Source organism: Nerophis lumbriciformis, linkage group LG14, assembly GCF_033978685.3.
Source record: "Nerophis lumbriciformis linkage group LG14, RoL_Nlum_v2.1, whole genome shotgun sequence".
In the NCBI taxonomy this organism is placed as follows: Eukaryota; Metazoa; Chordata; class Actinopteri; order Syngnathiformes; family Syngnathidae; genus Nerophis; species Nerophis lumbriciformis.
In genome coordinates, this window is record NC_084561.2 from 42,943,824 (window position 1) to 42,965,587 (window position 21,764).

General features: G+C 41.2%; 1 protein-coding gene across 1 annotated transcript in view; it reads right to left on the reverse strand.

The window, feature by feature from the left end:
- Window positions 1–20,986, reverse strand: part of tm4sf4 (transmembrane 4 L six family member 4) — a 21,677-nt gene extending 691 nt beyond the window's left edge. Inside the window, exons 1-4 of the mRNA XM_061975505.2 lie at window positions 20,774–20,986; window positions 8,066–8,155; window positions 7,746–7,891; window positions 1–2 (exon numbers count right to left, since the gene is read on the reverse strand). The exon at window positions 1–2 is cut by the window's left edge and continues 185 nt beyond it. Coding sequence (XP_061831489.2) covers window positions 1–2; window positions 7,746–7,891; window positions 8,066–8,155; window positions 20,774–20,944 — 409 coding nt within the window. The 5' untranslated portion in view covers window positions 20,945–20,986. The remainder of the gene's footprint in view (window positions 3–7,745; window positions 7,892–8,065; window positions 8,156–20,773) is intronic.
- Between the last annotated feature and the right edge of the window lie 778 nt (window positions 20,987–21,764).

A 21,764-nucleotide genomic window follows, 5' to 3' on the forward strand; every position in this document is an offset into this window, starting at 1 on the left:
CCCTGGAGAAGGTGAGTGAAAATGATTATAAATCAGCATTATACACTATATTGCCAAAAGTATTTGGCCACTCCATCCAAATGATGAGAATCAGGTGTCCTAATCACGCACTTACACTCTTAGAAATAAGGGTTCTAAAAGGGTTCTTCTACAAGGGCTGAGGTTCTAACTGGAACCATTTCGGCGTGGCGAAGTTGGTAGAGTGGCCGTGCCAGCAATCGGAGGGTTGTTGGTTACTGGGGTTCAATCCCCACCTTCTACCATCCTAGTGACGTCCGTTGTGTCCTTGGGCAAGACACTTCACCCCTTGCTCCTGATGGCTGCTGGTTAGCGCCTTGCATGCCAACTCCCGCCATCAGTGTGTAAATGTGGAAATAGTGTCAAAGCGCTTTGAGTACCTTGAAGGTAGAAAAGCGCTATACAAGTATAACCCATTTATCATTTATTTGCTTCTGAAAAACCCTTTCCCGAAGAAAGGGTTTTTCAAGGGTTCTTGGTAACGCTAATGGTTCCAGTAAGAACCATTTTGATCCAGAGAACCCTTTACAACCCCTTTTCTGAATAATTGGTTTTAAAAGGGTTCTCACTAACACTAAGGGTTCCAGTAAGAACTATTTTGATCCAGAGAACCGTTTTTTGGAAGAAAGAGTTCTTCAGGGATTGTTGAAAGCATGGGTAAGATCCTGTGTCACCAGGGACATACTTCCTGATAACATAGTGCCTATCTTTAAATAAATGTTTTTCTCATTCAAATGTTTTGAATGTTTGTTCAATGTCAACATGATAAATGACCACAATATAATATGAACTAAACTGATCTGTAGAATACAATATGGTTCTTTATAGAACCCTCAGAAGACAAGACGGTTATCGGTGAAAACCTTTGAAAAGGGATGTTTTTAGAACCCCCTGTGTCAGGTCTAGATGAAACCCTTGAAACATGAAAGAGTTCTTAGTGGAACTCCCTGTGTGGGTTCTAGATGAAACCCTTGAAACATGAAAGGGTTCTTAGTGGAACTCCCTGCATAGGTTCTAGATGAAACCCTTGACAAACAAAAGGGTTCTTAGTGGAACTCCCTGTGTGTGTTCTAGATGAAACCCTTGAAACATGAAAGAGTTCTTAGTGGAACTCCCTGTGTGGGTTCTAGATGAAACCCTTGAAACATGAAAGGGTTCTTAGTGGAACTCCCTGCATAGGTTCTAGATGAAACCCTTGACAAACGAAAGGGTTCTTAGTGGAACTCCCTGTGTGGGTTCTAGATGAAACCCTTGAAATACGAAAGGGTTCTTAGTGGAACTCCCTGCGTGGGTTCTAGATGAAAGTCTTGAAATACAAAAGGGTTCTTAGTGGAACTCCCTGCATAGGTTCTAGATGAAACCCTTGACAAACGAAAGGGTTCTTAGTGGAACTCCCTGTGTGGGTTCTAGATGAAACCCTTGAAATACGAAAGGGTTCTTAGTGGAACTCCCTGTGTGGGTTCTAGATGAAACCCTTGAAACATGAAAGAGTTCTTAGTGGAACTCCCTGTGTGGGTTCTAGATGAAACCCTTGAAACATGAAAGGGTTCTTAGTGGAACTCCCTGCATAGGTTCTAGATGAAACCTTTGACAAACGAAAGGGTTCTTAGTGGAACTCCCTGTGTGGGTTCTAGATGAAACCCTTGAAATACGAAAGGGTTCTTAGTGGAACTCCCTGCGTGGGTTCTAGATGAAAGTCTTGAAATACAAAAGGGTTCTTAGTCGAACTCCCTGCATAGGTTCTAGATGAAACCCTTGACAAACGAAAGGGTTCTTAGTGGAACTCCCTGCGTGGGTTCTAGATGAAACCCTTGAAACATGAAAGGGTTCTTAGTGGAACTCCCTGTGTGGGTTCTAGATGAAACCCTTGACAAACGAAAGGGTTCTTAGTGGAACTCCCTGCGTGGGTTCTAGATGAAACCCTTGAAATACGAAAGGGTTCTTAGTGGAACTCCCTGCGTGGGTTCTAGATGAAACCCTTGAAACATGAAAGGGTTCTTAGTGGAACTCCCTGCATAGGTTCTAGATGAAACCCTTGACAAACGAAAGGGTTCTTAGTGGAACTCCCTGTGTGGGTTCTAGATGAAACCCTTGAAATACGAAAGGGTTCTTAGTGGAACTCCCTGCGTGGGTTCTAGATGAAAGTCTTGAAATACAAAAGGGTTCTTAGTGGAACTCCCTGCATAGGTTCTAGATGAAACCCTTGACAAACGAAAGGGTTCTTAGTGGAACTCCCTGTGTGGGTTCTAGATGAAACCCTTGAAATACGAAAGGGTTCTTAGTGGAACTCCCTGTGTGGGTTCTAGATGAAACCCTTGAAATACGAAAGGGTTCTTAGTGGAACTCCCTGTGTGGGTTCTAGATGAAACCCTTGAAACATGAAAGAGTTCTTAGTGGAACTCCCTGTGTGGGTTCTAGATGAAACCCTTGAAACATGAAAGGGTTCTTAGTGGAACTCCCTGCATAGGTTCTAGATGAAACCTTTGACAAACGAAAGGGTTCTTAGTGGAACTCCCTGTGTGGGTTCTAGATGAAACCCTTGAAATACGAAAGGGTTCTTAGTGGAACTCCCTGCGTGGGTTCTAGATGAAAGTCTTGAAATACAAAAGGGTTCTTAGTGGAACTCCCTGCATAGGTTCTAGATGAAACCCTTGACAAACGAAAGGGTTCTTAGTGGAACTCCCTGCGTGGGTTCTAGATGAAACCCTTGAAACATGAAAGGGTTCTTAGTGGAACTCCCTGTGTGGGTTCTAGATGAAACCCTTGACAAACGAAAGGGTTCTTAGTGGAACTCCCTGCGTGGGTTCTAGATGAAACCCTTGAAATACGAAAGGGTTCTTAGTGGAACTCCCTGCGTGGGTTCTAGATGAAACCCTTGAAACATGAAAGGGTTCTTAGTGGAACTCCCTGCATAGGTTCTAGATGAAACCCTTGACAAACGAAAGGGTTCTTAGTGGAACTCCCTGTGTGGGTTCTAGATGAAACCCTTGAAATACGAAAGGGTTCTTAGTGGAACTCCCTGCGTGGGTTCTAGATGAAAGTCTTGAAATACAAAAGGGTTCTTAGTGGAACTCCCTGCATAGGTTCTAGATGAAACCCTTGACAAACGAAAGGGTTCTTAGTGGAACTCCCTGTGTGGGTTCTAGATGAAACCCTTGAAATACGAAAGGGTTCTTAGTGGAACTCCCTGTGTGGGTTCTAGATGAAACCCTTGAAACATGAAAGAGTTCTTAGTGGAACTCCCTGTGTGGGTTCTAGATGAAACCCTTGAAACATGAAAGGGTTCTTAGTGGAACTCCCTGCATAGGTTCTAGATGAAACCTTTGACAAACGAAAGGGTTCTTAGTGGAACTCCCTGTGTGGGTTCTAGATGAAACCCTTGAAATACGAAAGGGTTCTTAGTGGAACTCCCTGCGTGGGTTCTAGATGAAAGTCTTGAAATACAAAAGGGTTCTTAGTGGAACTCCCTGCATAGGTTCTAGATGAAACCCTTGACAAACGAAAGGGTTCTTAGTGGAACTCCCTGTGTGGGTTCTAGATGAAACCCTTGAAATACGAAAGGGTTCTTAGTGGAACTCCCTGCGTGGGTTCTAGATGAAAGTCTTGAAATACAAAAGGGTTCTTAGTGGAACTCCCTGCATAGGTTCTAGATGAAACCCTTGACAAACGAAAGGGTTCTTAGTGGAACTCCCTGTGTGGGTTCTAGATGAAACCCTTGACAAACGAAAGGGTTCTTAGTGGAACTCCCTGTGTGGGTTCTAGATGAAACCCTTGACAAACGAAAGGGTTCTTAGTGGAACTCCCTGTGTGGGTTCTAGATGAAACCCTTGACAAACGAAAGGGTTCTTAGTGGAACTCCCTGTGTGGGTTCTAGATGAAACCCTTGAAACATGAAAGGGTTCTTAGTGGAACTCCCTGCATGGCTTCTAGATGAAACCCTTGACAAACGAAAGGGTTCTTAGTGGAACTCCCTGTGTGGGTTCTAGATTAAACCCTTGAAACATGAAAGGGTTCTTAGTGGAACTCCCTGCATAGGTTCTAGATGAAACCCTTGACAAACGAAAGGGTTCTTAGTGGAACTCCCTGTGTGAGTTCTAGATGAAACCCTTGAAACATGAAAGGGTTCTTAGTGGAACTCCCTGCATAGGTTCTAGATGAAACCCTTGACAAACGAAAGGGTTCTTAGTGGAACTCCCTGTGTGGGTTCTAGATGAAACCCTTGAAATACAAAAGGGTTCTTAGTAGAACTCCCTGCGTGGGTTCTAGATGAAAGTCTTGAAATACAAAAGGGTTCTTAGTGGAACTCCCTGTGTGGGTTCTAGATGAAACCCTTGAAACATGAAAGGGTTCTTAGTGGAACTCCCTGCATAGGTTCTAGATGAAACCCTTGACAAACGAAAGGGTTCTTAGTGGAACTCCCTGTGTGGGTTCTAGATGAAACCCTTGAAACATGAAAGGGTTCTTAGTGGAACTCCCTGCATGGCTTCTAGATGAAACCCTTGACAAACGAAAGGGTTCTTAGTGGAACTCCCTGTGTGGGTTCTAGATGAAACCCTTGAAATACGAAAGGGTTCTTAGTGGAACTCCCTGCGTGGGTTCTAGATGAAACCCTTGAAACATGAAAGAGTTCTTTGTGGAACTCCCTGTGTGAGTTCTAGATGAAACCCTTGAAACATGAAAGGGTTCTTAGTGGAACTCCCTGCATAGGTTCTAGATGAAACCCTTGACAAACGAAAGGGTTCTTAGTGGAACTCCCTGTGTGGGTTCTAGATGAAACCCTTGAAATACGAAAGGGTTCTTAGTGGAACTCCCTGTGTGGGTTCTAGATGAAAGTCTTGAAATACGAAAGGGTTCTTAGTGGAACTCCCTGTGTGGGTTCTAGATGAAACCCTTGAAATACGAAAGGGTTCTTAGTGGAACTCCCTGCGTGGGTTCTTTGTAGAACCTCTCATGGGGGGGTTCTGGGTGGAACCTTACACACACAGTTCTAGTTAGAACCCTCCAAAAGGGTTCCAGGTGGAACCTTTATGAAAAGGTTCTACCTGGAGCCAAAAAGGGTTCTCCTATGAGGACGAGCCGAAGAATCATATATGGTTCTACTTAGCACTTTTATTTCTAAGAGTGTAGGCATGGAGACTGTTTCTGTGAAAGAATGGGCCGCTCTCAGTGATTTCCAGCGTGGAACTGTCACAGGATGCCACCTGTGCAACAAATCCAGTCGTGAAATTTCCTCGCTCCTAAATATTCCAAAGTCACCTTTATTATAAGAAAAGTGAAGAGTTTGGGAACAACAGCAACTCAGCCACCAAGTGGTAGGCCACGTAAACTGACGGAGAGGTCAGCATAGTGCAAAGACTTTCTGCACAGTCAGTTGCTACAGAGCTCCAAACTTCATGTCACCTTCCAGTTAGCCCACGTACAGTACGCAGAGAGCTTCATGGAATGCGTTTCCATGGCCGAGCAGCTGCATCTAAGCCACACATCACCAAGTCCAATGCAAAGCGTGGGATGCAGTGGTGTAAAGCATGTCACCACTGGACTCAGAGCCTTCTCTGGACTGATGAATCACACTTTTCCATCTGGCAATCTGATGGACCAGTCTGGGTTTGGAGGTTGCCAGGAGAACGCTACGTTTCTGGACTGCATTGTGCCGGGTGTGAAATTTGGTAGGAGGAGGAATTATGGTGTGGGGTTGTTTTTTTAAGGAGTTGGGCTTGGCCTTTTAGTTCCAGTGAAAGGAACTTTGAATGCTCCAGGATACCAAAACATTTTGGACAATTCCATGCTCCCAACCTTGTGGGAACAGTTTGGGAGCAACATGACTGTGCACCAGTGCACAAAGCAAGGTCCATAAAGACATGGATGACAGAGTCCGGTGTGGATGAACTTGACTGGCCTGCACAGAGTCCTGACCTGAACCCGATAGAACACCTTTGGGATGAATCAGAACAGAGACTGAGAGCCAGGCCTTCTGCGTGACCTCACCGATGCGCTTTTGGAAGAATGGTGGAAAAATTCTTATAAACACACTCTGCAACCTTGTGGACAGCCTTCCCAGAAGAGTTGAAGCTGTAATAGCTGCAAAAGGTCATATTGAGCCCTCTGGGTTAGGAATGGGATGGCACTTCAAGTTCATATGTGAGTCAAGGCAGGTGGCCAAATACTTTTGGCAATATAGTGGCACTCATGTTTGCATTGGACAAGATAAATTCACGGCTGTAAATGAACATATTTAATAGGCATTTTATACCCTTGATCTTGTCCTTTCGGTCATAACCCAAAGCTCATGACCATAGGTGAGGATGGGAACGTAGATCGACCGGTAAATTGAGAGCTTTGCCTTCCGGCTCAGCTCCTTCTTCACCACAACGGATCGATACAGCGTCCGCATTACTGAAGACGCCGCACTGTCGATCTCACCATCCACTCTTCCCTCACTCGTGAACAAGACTCCGAGGTACTTGAACTCCTCCGCTTGGGGCAAGATCTCCTCCCCAACCCGGAGATGGCACTCCACCCTTTTCCGGGCGAGAACCATGGACTCGGACTTGGAGGTGCTGATTCTCATCCCAGTCGCTTCACACTCGGCTGCGAACCGATCCAGTGAGAGCTGAAGATCCTGGCCAGATGAAGCCATCAGGACCACATCATCTGCAAAAAGCAGAGACCTAATCCTGCAGCCACCAAACCAGATCCCCTCAACGCCTTGACTGCGCCTAGAAATTCTGTCCATAAAAGTTATGAACAGAATCGGTGACAAAGGGCAGCCTTGGCGGAGTCCAACCCTCACTGGAAACGTGTCCGACTTACTACCGGCAATGCGGACCAAGCTCTGGCACTGATCATACAGGGAGCGGACTGCCACAATCAGACAGTCCGATACCCCGTACTCTCTGAGCACTCCCCACAGGACTTCCCGAGGGACACGGTCGAATGCCTTCTCCAAGTCCACAAAACACATGTAGACTGGTTGGGCAAACTCCCATGCACCCTCAAGGACCCTGCCGAGAGTATAGAGCTGGTCCACAGTTCCACGACCAGGACGAAAACCACACTGTTCCTCCTGAATCCGAGGTTCGACTATCCGGCGTAGCCTCCTCTCCAGTACACCTGAATAGACCTTACCGGGAAGGCTGAGGAGTGTGATCCCACGATAGTTAGAACACACCCTCTGGTTCCCCTTCTTAAAGAGAGGAACCACCACCCCGGTCTGCCAATCCAGTGGTACCGCCCCCGATGTCCACGCGATGTTGCAGAGTCTTGTCAACCAAGACAGCTCACCTATGGTCATGAGCTTTGGGTTCTGACCGAAAGGACAAGATCACGGGTACAAGCGGCCGAAATGAGTTTCCTCCGCCGGGTGGCGGTTCTCTCCCTTAGAGATAGGGTGAGAAGCTCTGCCATCCGGGAGGAGCTCAAAGTAAAGCCGCTGCTCCTCCACATGGAGAGGAGCCAGATGAGGTGGTTCGGGCATCTGGTCAGGATGCCACCCGAACGCCTCCCTAGGGAGGTGTTTAGGGCACGTCCGACCGGTAGGAGGCCGCGGGGAAGACCCAGGACACGTTGGGAAGACTATGTCTCCCGGCTGGCCTGGGAACGCCTCGGGGTCCCACAGGAAGAGCTGGACGAAGTGGCTGGGGAGAGGGAAGTCTGGGCTTCCCTGCTTAGGCTGCTGCCCCCGCGACCCGACCTCGGATAAGTGGAAGAAGATGGATGGCATTTTATACCCATCGGAGAAAGGGTAGGTCCACATGTTTGTGTTGTTAACTACAACAAAACATTCCGGTCCACGGTTTATGGCTACAGCAGAAACGATGACTGAGTAACCAGCTCCTATGACACCAATAGTTGCAAACAGTATGGAACTCAGCATCTGAAAGGACAAGAAGAATCAAAATCAATTATCTCGAGATAACATTTATCTACAGCATGTGTTGATTAGAGAAAAGCAGACCAGTGTGCAATAAGACGGGGGAACTGCCTTCTGATGTACATCAGGTCATCGCCCTCCTCATTTGTGTAAATGTTTACATTTTATTGACCTCACCGCAAATCTCCTCCCACAGCTTTCGTTACCACAGCAACCACAGCAGTCATTGTTCTTCAGACCCAGGAAGACCAAGGCTGGGAAGATCATCTGCCGTCCACATGCACACAATAACAGAGGGTGAACTTGGTTAACAAGTAGTTAGAAATCAACGTAATGCAATATAAATATACCGTCAGATCACGTTTTATAATACAGGAGCATTGAATCATGATACAGTAGATTATGCAGGGGTGTCCAAAGTCTGGCCATTTAGAGTTGTGTTCACCCACAGCATATTGTCCAAATAGAATCAAAGCAAACAACAGAAAACATGTAAAAGAAAAGACATAATGTAACTAGAAGAGGCAATTCCGTGTGAATGTAGTATGAATGTAAGAATAGTTTGAATGTTGAAGAGTTTGGAATTTCCAGGAAAACGGGAATTTGGTTTGGAACTTGGGAAAGTGTTAGTTTGAATGTCCAGGATGAGTGGAATGTGTTGATGTTGGAATGGTTTGATTAGGTTGAAAAATGTGGGAATTGTGGAACTTGGAAAAATGTCCCATTCATTTCAATGGGAACTTCCTGGAAATTTGGGAAAAGTGGGATTTTTTGAAAATGATCAGGAGCACGAATGTCCTGAATGAGGTGAATTGGTTGGTGTTGGAATTGTTTAAATCGGGCAAGAAATGTTGAAGTAGTAAATAGTATTAGAGAATTTCGGGATAATCTGGAATTTTTTTGAACTTTGAAAAAGGGTCGTTTGAATTTCCAGAATGGTGGAATGTGTCAAAGGTGGAATGGTTTGAATAGATTGAAGAATGTGGGAATTGTGCAACTTGAAAAATGTTCCATTCATTTCAATGGGAACTTCCTGGAAATTTGGGAATTTTGGGAAAAGCGGGATATTTAAAAATATGATTAGGAGCATGAATGTCCTGAATGAGCTGAATTGGTTGGTGTTGGAATTGTTTAAATCGGGCAATACATGTTGAAGTAGTAAATGGTATAAGGGGAATTTTGGGAAAATCTGGAATTTTTTTGGAACTTGGAAAAAGGGTCGTTTGAATTTCCAGAAGGGTGGAATGTGTCAAAGGTGGAATGGTTTGAATATATTGAAAAATGTGGGAATTGTGCAACTTGGAAATATGTCCCATTCATTTCAATGGGAACTTCCTGGAAATTTGGGAATTTTGGGGAAAGCGAGATTTTTCTTTGAAAATTATTAGGAGCATGAATGTCCTTAATGAGCTGAATTGGTTGGTGTTAGAATTTTTTAAATCGGGCAAGAAATGTTGAAGTAGTAAATGGTATTAGGGAAAATCGGGAATTGTTTTGAACTTGGAGAAAGGGTAGTTTGAATTCCCAGAATAATGGAATGTGTTAAAGCTGGAATGGGTTGAAGAATGTGGGAATTGTGCAAGTTGGAAAAATGTCCCATTCATTTCAATGGGAACTTCCTGGAGATTTGGGAATTTTAGGAAAAGCGGGATTTTTTCTTTGAAAATTATTAGGAGCGTGAATGTCCTTAATGAACTGAATTGGTTGGTGTTAGAATTTTTAAAATCGGGCAAGAAATGTTGAAGTAGTAAATGGTAATTGGGAAAATCGGGATTTTTTTTTAACTTGGAGAAAGGGTAGTTTGAATTTCCAGAATGGTGGAATGTGTCAAAGGTGGAATGGTTTGAATAGATTGAAGAATGTGGGAATTGTGCAACTTGAAAAATGTCCCATTCATTTCAATGGGAACTTCCTGGAAATTTGGGAATTTTGGGAAAAGCGGGATTAAAAAAAAAAAAGATTAGGAGCATGAATGTCCTGAATGAGCTGAATTGGTCGGTGTTGGAATTGTTTAAATCGGGCAAGAAATGTTGAAGTAGTAAATGGTATTAGGGGAATTTCGGGAAAATCTGGAATTTTTTTGGAACTTGGAAAAAGGGTCGTTTGAATTTCCAGAATAGTGGAATGTGTCAAAGGTGGAAAGGTTTGAATATGTTGAAAAATGTGGGAATTGTGCAACTTGGAAAAATGTCCCATTCATTTCAATGGGAACTTCCTGGAAATTTGGGAAAAGTGGGATTTTTTGAAAATGATCAGGAGCACGAATGTCCTGAATGAGCTGAATTGGTTGGTGTTGGAATAGTTTAAATCGGGCAAGAAATGTTGAAGTAGTAAATGGTATTAGGGAATTTCGGGAAAATCGGGAATTTTTTTGACTTGGAAAAGGGCAGTTTGAATTTCCAGAATAGTGGAATGTGTCAAAGGTGGAATGGTTTGAATAGATTGAAAAATGTGGGAATTGTGCGACTTGGAAAAATGTCCCATTCATTTCAATGGGAACTTCCTGGAAATTTGGGAAAAGTGGGATTTTTTTGAAAATGATCAGGAGTACGAATGTCCTGAATGAGCTGAATTGGTTGGTGTTGGAATAGTTTAAATCGGGCAAGAAATGTTGAAGTAGTAAATGGTATTAGGGAATTTTGGGAAAATCTGGAATTTTTTTGAACTTGGAAAAAGGGTAGTTTGAATTTCCAGATTGGTGGAATGTGTCAAAGGTGGAAAGGTTTCAATAGGTTGAAAAATGTGGGAATTGTGCAAGTTTGAAAAATGTCCCATTAATTTCAATGGGAACTTCCTGGAGATTTGGGAATTTTGGGAAAAGTGGGATTTTTTGAAAATGATTAGGAGCATGAATGTCCTGAATGAGCTGAATTGGTTGGTGTTGGAATTGTTTAAATCGGGCAATACATGTTGAAGTAGTAAATGGTATAAGGGGAATTTCGGGAAAATCTTGAATTTTTTTGGAACTTGGAAAAAGGGTCGTTTGAATTTCTAGAATGGTGGAATGTGTCAAAGGTGGAATGGTTTGAATAGATTGAAGAATGTGGGAATTGTGCAACTTGAAAAATGTCCCATTCATTTCAATGGGAACTTCCTGGAAATTTGGGAATTTTGTGAAAAGCGGGATTTTTTTTGAAAATTATTAGGAGCATGAATGTCCTTAATGAGCTGAATTGGTTGGTGTTAGAATTTTTTTAATCGGGCAAGAAATGTTGAAGTAGTAAATGGTATTAGGGAATTTCGGGAAAATCGGGAATTGTTTTGACTTGGAAAAGGGCAGTTTGAATTTCCAGAATAGTGGAATGTGTCAAAGGTGGAATGGTTTGAATAGATTGAAAAATGTGGGAATTGTGCGACTTGGAAAAATGTCCCATTCATTTCAATGGGAACTTCCTGGAAATTTGGGAAAAGTGGGATTTTTTTGAAAATGATCAGGAGTACGAATGTCCTGAATGAGCTGAATTGGTTGGTGTTGGAATAGTTTAAATCGGGCAAGAAATGTTGAAGTAGTAAATGGTATTAGGGAATTTTGGGAAAATCTGGAATTTTTTTGAACTTGGAAAAAGGGTAGTTTGAATTTCCAGATTGGTGGAATGTGTCAAAGGTGGAAAGGTTTCAATAGGTTGAAAAATGTGGGAATTGTGCAAGTTTGAAAAATGTCCCATTAATTTCAATGGGAACTTCCTGGAGATTTGGGAATTTTGGGAAAAGTGGGATTTTTTGAAAATGATTAGGAGCATGAATGTCCTGAATGAGCTGAATTGGTTGGTGTTGGAATTGTTTAAATCGGGCAATACATGTTGAAGTAGTAAATGGTATAAGGGGAATTTCGGGAAAATCTTGAATTTTTTTGGAACTTGGAAAAAGGGTCGTTTGAATTTCTAGAATGGTGGAATGTGTCAAAGGTGGAATGGTTTGAATAGATTGAAGAATGTGGGAATTGTGCAACTTGAAAAATGTCCCATTCATTTCAATGGGAACTTCCTGGAAATTTGGGAATTTTGTGAAAAGCGGGATTTTTTTTGAAAATTATTAGGAGCATGAATGTCCTTAATGAGCTGAATTGGTTGGTGTTAGAATTTTTTTAATCGGGCAAGAAATGTTGAAGTAGTAAATGGTATTAGGGAATTTCGGGAAAATCGGGAATTGTTTTGACTTGGAAAAGGGCAGTTTGAATTTCCAGACTAGTGGAATGTGTCAAAGGTGGAAAGGTTTGAATATATTGAAAAATGTGGGAATTGTGCAACTTGGAAAAATGTCCCATTCATTTCAATGGGAACTTCCTGGAAATTTGGGGATTTTGGGAAAAGCGGGATTTTTTTTTTGGAAAATTATTAGGAGCATGAATGTCTTGAATGAGCTCAATTGGTTGGTGTTGGAATTGTTTAAATCGGGCAAGAAATGTTGAAGTAGTAAATGGTATTAGGGAATTTCGGGATAATCTGGAATTTTTTTGGAACTTGGAGAAAGGGTAGTTTGAATTTCCAGAATTGTTGAATGTGTCAAAGGTGGAAAGGTTTCAATAAGTTGAAAAATGTGGGAATTGTGCAACTTGGAAATATGTCCCATTCATTTCAATGGGAATTTCCTGGAAGTTTGGGAATTTTGAGAAAAGCAGGATTTTTTTTGAAAATTATTAGGAGCATGAATGTCCTGAATGAGCTGAATTGGTTGGTGTTGGAATTGTTTAAATCGGGCAAGGAATGTTGAAGTTGTAAATGGTAATTGGGAATTTCGGGAAAATCTGGAATTTTTTTGAACTTAGAAAAGGGGTAGTTTGAATTTCCAGAATGGTGGAATGTGTTAAAGCTGGAATGGGTTGAAGAATGTGGGAATTGTGCAAGTTGGAAAAATGTCCCATTCATTTCAATGGGAACTTCCTGGAGATTTGGGAATTTTAGGAAAAGCGGGATTTTTCTTTGAAAATGATTAGGAGCGTGAATGTCCTTAATGAGCTGAATTGGTTGGTGTTAGAATTTTTTAAATCGGGCAAGAAATGTTGAAGTAGTAAATGGTAATTGGGAAAATCGGGAATTTTTTTTAACTTGGAGAAAGGGTAGTTTGAATTTCCAGAATGGTGGAATGTGTCAAAGGTGGAATGGTTTGAATAGATTGAAGAATGTGGGAATTGTGCAACTTGAAAAATGTCCCATTCATTTCATTGGGAACTTCCTGGAAATTTGGGAATTTTGGGAAAAGCGGGATTAAAAAAAATAAAAAATTATTAGGAGCATGAATGTCCTTAATGAGCTGAATTGGTTGGTGTTAGAATTTTTTTAATCGGGCAAGAAATGTTGAAGTAGTAAATGGTATTAGGGAATTTTGGGAAAATCGGGAATTTTTTTGACTTGGAAAAGGGCAGTTTGAATTTCCAGAATAGCGGAATGTGTCAAAGGTGGAAAGGTTTGAATATGTTGAAAAATGTGGGAATTGTGCAACTTGGAAAAATGTCCCATTCATTTCAATGGGAACTTCCTGGAAATTTGGGAAAAGTGGGATTTTTCGAAAATGATCAGGAGCACGAATGTCCTGAATGAGGTGAATTGGTTGGTGTTGGAGTAGTTTAAATCGGGCAAGAAATGTTGAAGTAGTAAATGGTATTAGGGAATTTCGGGAAAATCTGGAATTTTTTTGAACTTGGAAAAAGGATAGTTTGAATTTCCAGAATGGTGGAATGTGTCATAGGTGGAATGGTTTGAATAGAATGGAAAATGTGGGAATTGTGCAACTTGGAAAAATGTCCCATTCATTTCAATGGGAACTTCCTGGAAATTTGGGAATTTTGAGAACAGCAGGATTTTTTTTTTTAAATTATTAAGAGCAGGAATGTTCTGAATGAGCTGAATTGGTTGGTGTTGGAATTATTTAAATCGGGCAAGAAATGTTGAAGTAGTAAATGGTATTTGGTTGGGAATTTCGGGAAAATCTGGAATTTTTTGGAACTTGGAAAAAGTGTAGTTTGAATTCCCAGAATGGTGGAATGTGTTGAAGGTGGAATGGTTTGAAGAATGTGGGAATTGTGCAAGTTGGAAAAATGTCCCATTCATTTCAATGGGAACTTCCTGGAGATTTGGGAATTTTGGGAAAAGTGGGATTTTTTGAAAATGATTAGGAGCATGAATGTCCTGAATGAGCTGAATTGGTTGGTGTTGGAATTGTTTAAATCGGGCAATGCATGTTGAAGTAGTAAATGGTATAAGGGGAATTTCGGGAAAATCTTGAATTTTTTTGGAACTTGGAAAAAGGGTCGTTTGAATTTCTAGAATGGTGGAATGTGTCAAAGGTGGAATGGTTTGAATAGATTGAAGAATGTGGGAATTGTGCAACTTGAAAAATGTCCCATTCATTTCAATGGGAACTTCCTGGAAATTTGGGAATTTTGGGAAAAGCGGGATTAAAAAAAAAAAAAGATTAGGAGCATGAATGTCCTGAATGAGCTGAATTGGTCGGTGTTGGAATTGTTTAAATCGGGCAAGAAATGTTGAAGTAGTAAATGGTATTAGGGGAATTTCGGGAAAATCTGGAATTTTTTTGGAACTTGGAAAAAGGGTCGTTTGAATTTCCAGAATGGTGGAATGTGTCAAAGGTGGAATGGTTTGAATAGATTGAAGAATGTGGGAATTGTGCAACTTGGAAAAATGTCCCATTCATTTCAATGGGAACTTCCTGGAAATTTGGGAATTTTGGGAAAAGCGGGATATTTAAAAATATGATTAGGAGCATGAATGTCCTGAATGAGCTGAATTGGTTGGTGTTGGAATTGTTTAAATCGGGCAAGAAATGTTGAAGTAGTAAATAGTATTAGAGAATTTCGGGATAATCTGGAATTTTTTTGGAACTTGGAGAAAGGGTAGTTTGAATTTCCATAATGGTGGAATGTGTCAAAGGTGGAATGGTTTGAATATGTTGAAAAATGTGGGAATTGTGCAACTTGGAAAAATGTCCCATTCATTTCAATGGGAACTTCTTGGAAATTTGGGAATTTTGGGAAAAGCGGGATTTCTTTTGGAAAATGATTAGGAGCATGAATGTCCTGAATGAGCCGAATTGATTGGTGTTGGAATTGTTTAAATTGGGCAGGAAATGTTGAAGTAGTAAATGGTATAAGGGAATTTCGGGAAAATCGGGAAAATCGGGAATTTTTTTGAACTTGGAGAAAGGGTAGTTTGAATTCCCAGAGTGGTGGAATGTGTCAAAGGTGGAATGGTTTGAATAGGTTGAAAAATGTGGGAATTGTGCAACTTGGAAAAATGTCCCATTCATTTCAATGGGAACTTCCTGGAAATTTGGGAATTTTGGGAAAAGCGGGATTTTTTTTGAAAATTATTAGGAGCATGAATGTCCTTAATGAGCTGAATTGGTTGGTGTTAGAATTTTTTTAATCGGGCAAGAAATGTTGAAGTAGTAAATGGTATTAGGGAATTTCGGGAAAATCGGGAATTCTTTTGACTTGGAAAAAGGCAGTTTGAATTTCCAGAATAGCGGAATGTGTCAAAGGTGGAAAGGTTTGAATATGTTGAAAAATGTGGGAATTGTGCAACTTGGAAAAATGTCCCATTCATTTCAATGGGAACTTCCTGAAAATTTGGGAATTTTGGGAAAAGCGGGATTTTTCTTTGAAAATTATTAGGAGCATGAATGTCCTTAATGAGCTGAATTGGTTGGTGTTAGAATTTTTTTAATCGGGTAAGAAATGTTGAAGTAGTAAATGGTATTAGGGAATTTCGGGAAAATCGGGAATTTTTTTGACTTGGAAAAGGGCAGTTTGAATTTCCAGAATAGCGGAATGTGTCAAAGGTGGAAAGGTTTGAATATGTTGAAAAATGTGGGAATTGTGCAACTTGGAAAAATGTCCCATTCATTTCAATGGGAACTTCCTGGAAATTTGGGAATTTTGGGAAAAGCGGGATTTTTCCCCCGAAAATTATTAGGAGCATGAATGTCCTTAATGAGCTGAATTGGTTGGTGTTAGAATTTTTTTAATCGGGCAAGAAATGTTGAAGTAGTAAATGGTATTAGGGAATTTCGGGAAAATCGGGAATTTTTTTGACTTGGAAAAGGGCAGTTTGAATTTCCAGAATAGCGGAATGTGTCAAAGGTGGAAAGGTTTGAATATGTTGAAAAATGTCCCACTAACGAGGGACAAATGGCACAATTATAGAACAAGTAAGACGACAAAGACAGACACATTCTCACACACACACACACATACGAGGCCAGAGACAGACAGATATATATAAAAAAATATATAATAATAATAATAAAATAAAAATAAAAATTTAATAATAGTAATAAAAATATATAATAAAATAAAAATAGAATAAAATAATACTAATAAATAAAAGGGAGATTATTCCTCATCTGCGTCTGGGCATAGGTCAAGAGAGTTGACATACAGCAAAAAAGGACTCCACGAGCTTTCAAATGCTTGAGCCGAGCCTTTTAGCGAAAACCTACGTTTTTCCAGTTTTAGATTGTAGAGAACCTCTCTAATCCAACGGCCGTGTGATGGGGGGGGGCGAGCCAGCTTCCAATTAAACAAGATCAATCGCCTGGCCAGCAAGGTCGTAAAAGCAACTGTATCTTGTGTTTTTTATGTTGATTTAATAAAAAACAAAACAAAATTAAAGCTGCAAGCAGCATTGGTCGGGCCCGCGTATTTGGCAGGTGCTAGTCCTAACTGTCCCAATACTTTTGTCCAGTGATAGTCATAAGTGTCCCAATACTTTTGTCTACTTTTAGTCTGAAGTGTCCCAAGACTTTTGTCTAGTGTGCCTACCTTGTCTGCATTGTGTGGGCACGTTGGTGCTTCCTGCTTTTAAGCAGCCATCTTAAAAAAACAGCAGCGCAGCGGGTCTTTGAAGGGTCATAAAATCAAAACCGGAGCAGTTATAAAAAAAAGAGCTTCTGTCGTTGTAATCACAAGGGTTCAATCTCTCTCCTGTGTTAGTTTGAAGGCGAAACGACAAACGCGCTCAGAGGAGTTCGTTTTTGAAGGAAGGTGACCGGTTTTTACAAAAAATGTGTTTTGAAGGGGGAATAGCAAACTTCCTGTTGATTTTTGCTGGGGGTTGTCAATTTACATAGAGGTTTTTGTTTCATGTCTCTCCGACCTTCCCAGTGGGAGTTACAGGTAGTTTTGTCATTTTTTTCTTCCGAGGAGCAGGTTTTTTTTTGCGTTTTATTAAATTGCAGTAGAGCGCAATTTTGAGATTTGGGGTTAGGTTTTTTTTTTAGATCGCAATGTTAGCCAGTCCTGATGTGTGCGTTCAGTTTGGTGAGTTTTGAAGCATGTTAAAGGGGTCAAATTACAGCTCAAAGAGGCAAAAGTGACTGTTTTTAGTACTTTTTTGTCTTGAAGGGGGAATTGCCAACTTCCTGTTGATTTTTGCCCGAAAACATACCATTATGAAATCTAGGTCTAAGTCACATCTACATAAAGGTTTTTGTTTCATGTCTCTCCAACCTTCCTAGTGGGAGTTACAGGCAGTCTCGTTTTTTCTTTCGTAGGGGGCGCTAGAGCGCAATTTTGAGTTTTGAGGTTTGTTTTTTAGATAAAAAGATTTGCCGTATATTACTGATGTGTGTGTAAAATTTGGTGAGTTTTGAAGTATGTTAAGGGGGTCAAATTACAGCGCAAAGTTGCGGAAGAATAATAATAATAATAATAATTAAAGCTGCAAGCAGCGTTGTTCGGGCCCGCGTATTTGGCAGGTGCTAGTCCTAAGTGTCCCAATACTTTTGTCTACTTGTAGTCTGAAGTGTCCCAAGACTTTTGTCTAGTGTACCTACCTTGTCTGCATTGTGTGGGCACGTTGGTGCTTCCTGCTTTTAAGCAGCCATCTTAAAAAAACAGCAGCGCAGCAGCATCAGCGCAGCGGGTCTTTGAAGGGTCATAAAATCAAAACCGGAGCAGTTATAAAAAAAGTGCGTCTGTCATTGTAATCACAAAATCTCTCCTGTGTTAGTTTGAAAGCGAAACGACAAACGCGCTCAGAGGAGATCGTTTTTGAAGGAAGGTGACCGGTTTTTACAAAAAAATTGTTTTGAAGGGGGAATAGCAAACTTCCTGTTGATTTTTGCTGGGGGTTGTCAATTTATGAAATGTAGGTCTAAGTGAGACCTACATAGAGGTTTTTGTTTCATGTCTCTCCGACCTTCCCGGTGGGAGTTACAGGCAGTTTTGTCATTTTTTTCTTCCGAGGAGCAGTTTTTTTTGCGTTTTATTAAAAAATTGCAGTAGAGCGCTATTTTGATTTTTTTTTTTAGATCGCAATGTTTGCCAGTCCTGATGTGTGCGTTCAGTTCGGTGAGTTTTGAAGCATGTTAAGGGGGTCAAAATACAGCTCAAAGAGGCAAAAGTTACTGTTTTTAGTACTTTTTTGTCTTGAAGGGGGAATTGCCAACTTCCTGTAGATTTTTGCCCGAGGAAATTATTAATTTTTTATTATTAATTAAGGAAAGGTAGGTCTAAGTGAGACCTACATATAGGTTTTTTGTTTCATGTCTCTATGACATTCCTACTGGGAGTTAGAGGCAGTTTTCTTTCTAGGGGGCGCTAGAGCGCAATTTTGAAAGTTGGGGTTCGGTTTTTTCATTAAAAGGCAATTTTTGGAGGTCCTGATGTGTGTGTTAAATTTGATGAGTTTTGAAGTATGTTAAGGGGGTCAAATTACAGCGCAAAGCTGCAAAGTGCGGAAGAATAATAATAACGAATTAAAGCTGTAAGCAGCGTTGGTCGGGCCCGCGTATTTGGCAGGTGCTAGTCCTAAATGTCCCAATACTTTTGTCCAGTGATAGTCATAAGTGTCCCAATACTTTTGTCTACTTTTAGTCTGAAGTGTCCCAAGACTTTTGTCTAGTGTACCTACCTTGTCTGCATTGTGTGGGCACGTTGGTGCTTCCTGCTTTTAAGCAGCCATCTTAAAAAAACAGCAGCGCAGCAGCTTCAGCGCAGCGGGTCTTTGAAGGGTCATAAAATCAAAACCGGAGCAGGTATTAAAAAACTGTTCTGTTATTTTATACACAAGGGTTTAATCTCTCTCCTGTGTTAGTTTGAAGGCGAAACGACAAACGCGCTCAGAGGAGATCGTTTTTGAAGGAAGGTGACCGGTTTTTACAAAAAATTTGTTTTGAAGGGGGAATAGCAAACTTCCTGTTGATTTTTGCTGGGGGTTGTCAATTTATGAAATGTAGGTCTAAGTGAGACCTACATAGAGGTTTTTGTTTCATGTCTCTCCGACCTTCCCAGTGGGAGTTACAGGCAGTTTTGTCAGTTTTTTCATCCGAGGAGCAGTTTTTTGTGCGTTTCATTAAAAAATTGCGCTATTTTGAGATTTGGGGTTAGGTTTTTTTATTAGATCGCAATTTTTGCCAGTCCTGATGTGTGTGTTCAGTTCGGTGAGTTTTGAAGCATGTTAAGGGGGTCAAATTACAGCTCAAAGAGGCAAAAGTGACTGTTTTTAGTACTTTTTTGTCTTGAAGGGGGAATTGCCAACTTCCTGTTGATTTCTGCCCGATGATATACAATTATGAAAACTAGGTCTAAGTCAGACCTACATACAGGTTTTTGTTTCATGTCTCTCCGATCTTCCTAGTGGGAGATATAGGCAGTCTAGTTGGTTTTTTTTCTAGGGGGCGCTAGAGCGCAATTTTGAGTATTTTGGTTTTTTTTTTTTAAAGAAGGTAATTTTCGCAGGTACTGATGAGTGGGTCAAATATGGTGAGTTTTGAAGCATGTTAAGTGGGTCAAATTACAGTTTTATGTGGCGGCGGAAGAAAAAAGAATAACTAGTTTTTTTTTTTCCGTAGGGGGCGCTAGAGCGCAATTTTGAGTTTTGGGGTTCGTTTTTTTAAAAAAAAAGATAATTTTCGCAGGTCCTGATGTGTGGGTCAAATATGGTGAGTTTCGAAGCATGTTAAGTGGGTCAAATTACAGTTTAATGTGGCGGCGGAAGGATAAAGAATAAAGAATAAAACCTTACACATTCAATAGGTCCTTATGTCCCATTGCATAAGGACTCCCTTTGGGAGTCCTTATGCAATGGGCCATGCGGGCCCTAACTAGAGCGCAATTTTGAGTTTTGGGGTTCGTTTTTTTTTTAAAAAAGGTAATTTTCGCAGGTCCTGATGTGTGGGTCAAATATGGTGAGTTTTGAAGCATGTTAAGTGGGTCAAATTAAATGATAAATGATAAATGGGTTGTACTTGTATAGCGCTTTTCTACCTTCAAGGTACTCAAAGCGCTTTGACACTACTTCCACATTTACCCATTCACACACACATTCACACACTGATGGAGGGAGCTGCCATGCAAGGCGCTAACCAGCACCCATCAGGAGCAAGGGTGAAGTGTCTTGCTCAGGACACAACGGACATGACGAGGTTGGTACTAGGTGGGGATTGAACCAGGGACCCTCGGGTCGCCCACGGCCATTCTTCCACTGCACCACGCCGTCCCCATTACAGTTTAATGTGGCGGCGGAAGAATAAAGAATAAAGAATAAAACCTTACAAATTCAATAGGTCCTTATGTCCCATTGCATAAGGACTCCCTTTGGGAGTCCTTATGCAATGGGCCATGCGGGCCCTAATGATAAAACCTTAGAAATTCAATAGGTCCTTATGTCCCATTGCATAAGGACTCCCTTCGGGAGTCCTTTTGCAATGGGCCATGCGGGCCCTAAAAAACAAAAACGATACCGATATTAAAAAAAACAATACCGATAATTTCCGATATTACATTTTAAAGCATTTATCGGCCGATAACACCGGCAGGCCGATATTATCGGACATCTCTAAAATGTGCCATGTAGATTGTTTATGACACAACGTATCATTCTATCATTACAAGTGCTTCAGGCTTCATCACGTCGACAAACTCACCAACACACCCGAGCCGAGAATGCCTCCAAAATACCAGACTTCATCTGTGATGAATTTACTCTCCACGGTCTTCCCGCCCGGGAAGAAGAGCAGGATGTTGCACAGCACACACACAATGGACAGGGGCATCAAACTGATCCCCAGACACTTGGCGAAGCCCCCAGAGCACATCGCGATATTCAAACGTCAACTTCTGCAATGGAAGACGCTCGCGGAAAAAAAAAACGACGATGATCACGTAGCGACAAGGATTATTCCTCCGCGATTCGATCCGCCTCACCTGCGTCTAAGAATGGCCGATGCTCAATTTGGGCCTTTATAGCCCGCCCCCCCGCCTTGCTTTCCATGTGATGTCACTGTTATACTTTTACAAGCAGGCACTGTAATAAACACACACACAGGTATGCAAACACCACGCCAGGCACTGATGAAAAGGTGGTATATTAGTGTGTACATAGAGGAGATACCACGGTTAATGTTCTACCATTTGTTTTGTGTACAATAGGGAAGAAAGACGTTCGATCGTGGTTGATTTGAAGCCACCAGTCGCTTAGTGAGTCGCCACAAAATCCTTCCTTTATACTTATAATTTGGATTACTACTTTGCAGTGACGTGCGGTGAGGCACTGACTTCATCACAGTCAGATTTACAAACAAGTAAAAAAAAGTTGATAAGTTTGAACATCAAATATGTTGTCTTTGTAGCATATTCAACTGAATATGGGTTGAAAATTATTTGCCAATCATTGTATTCCGTTTATATTTACATCTAACACAGTTTCCCAACTCATATGGAAACGGGGTTTGTATGTGTATGTATGTATATATATATATATATATATATATATATATATATATATATATATATATATATATATATATTAGAGATGCGCGGTTTGCGGGCACAACCGCGGAGTCCGCGGATTATCCGCGGATCGGGCGGATGAAATTTAAAAAAATTAGATTTTATCCGCGGATCGGGCGGATGAAA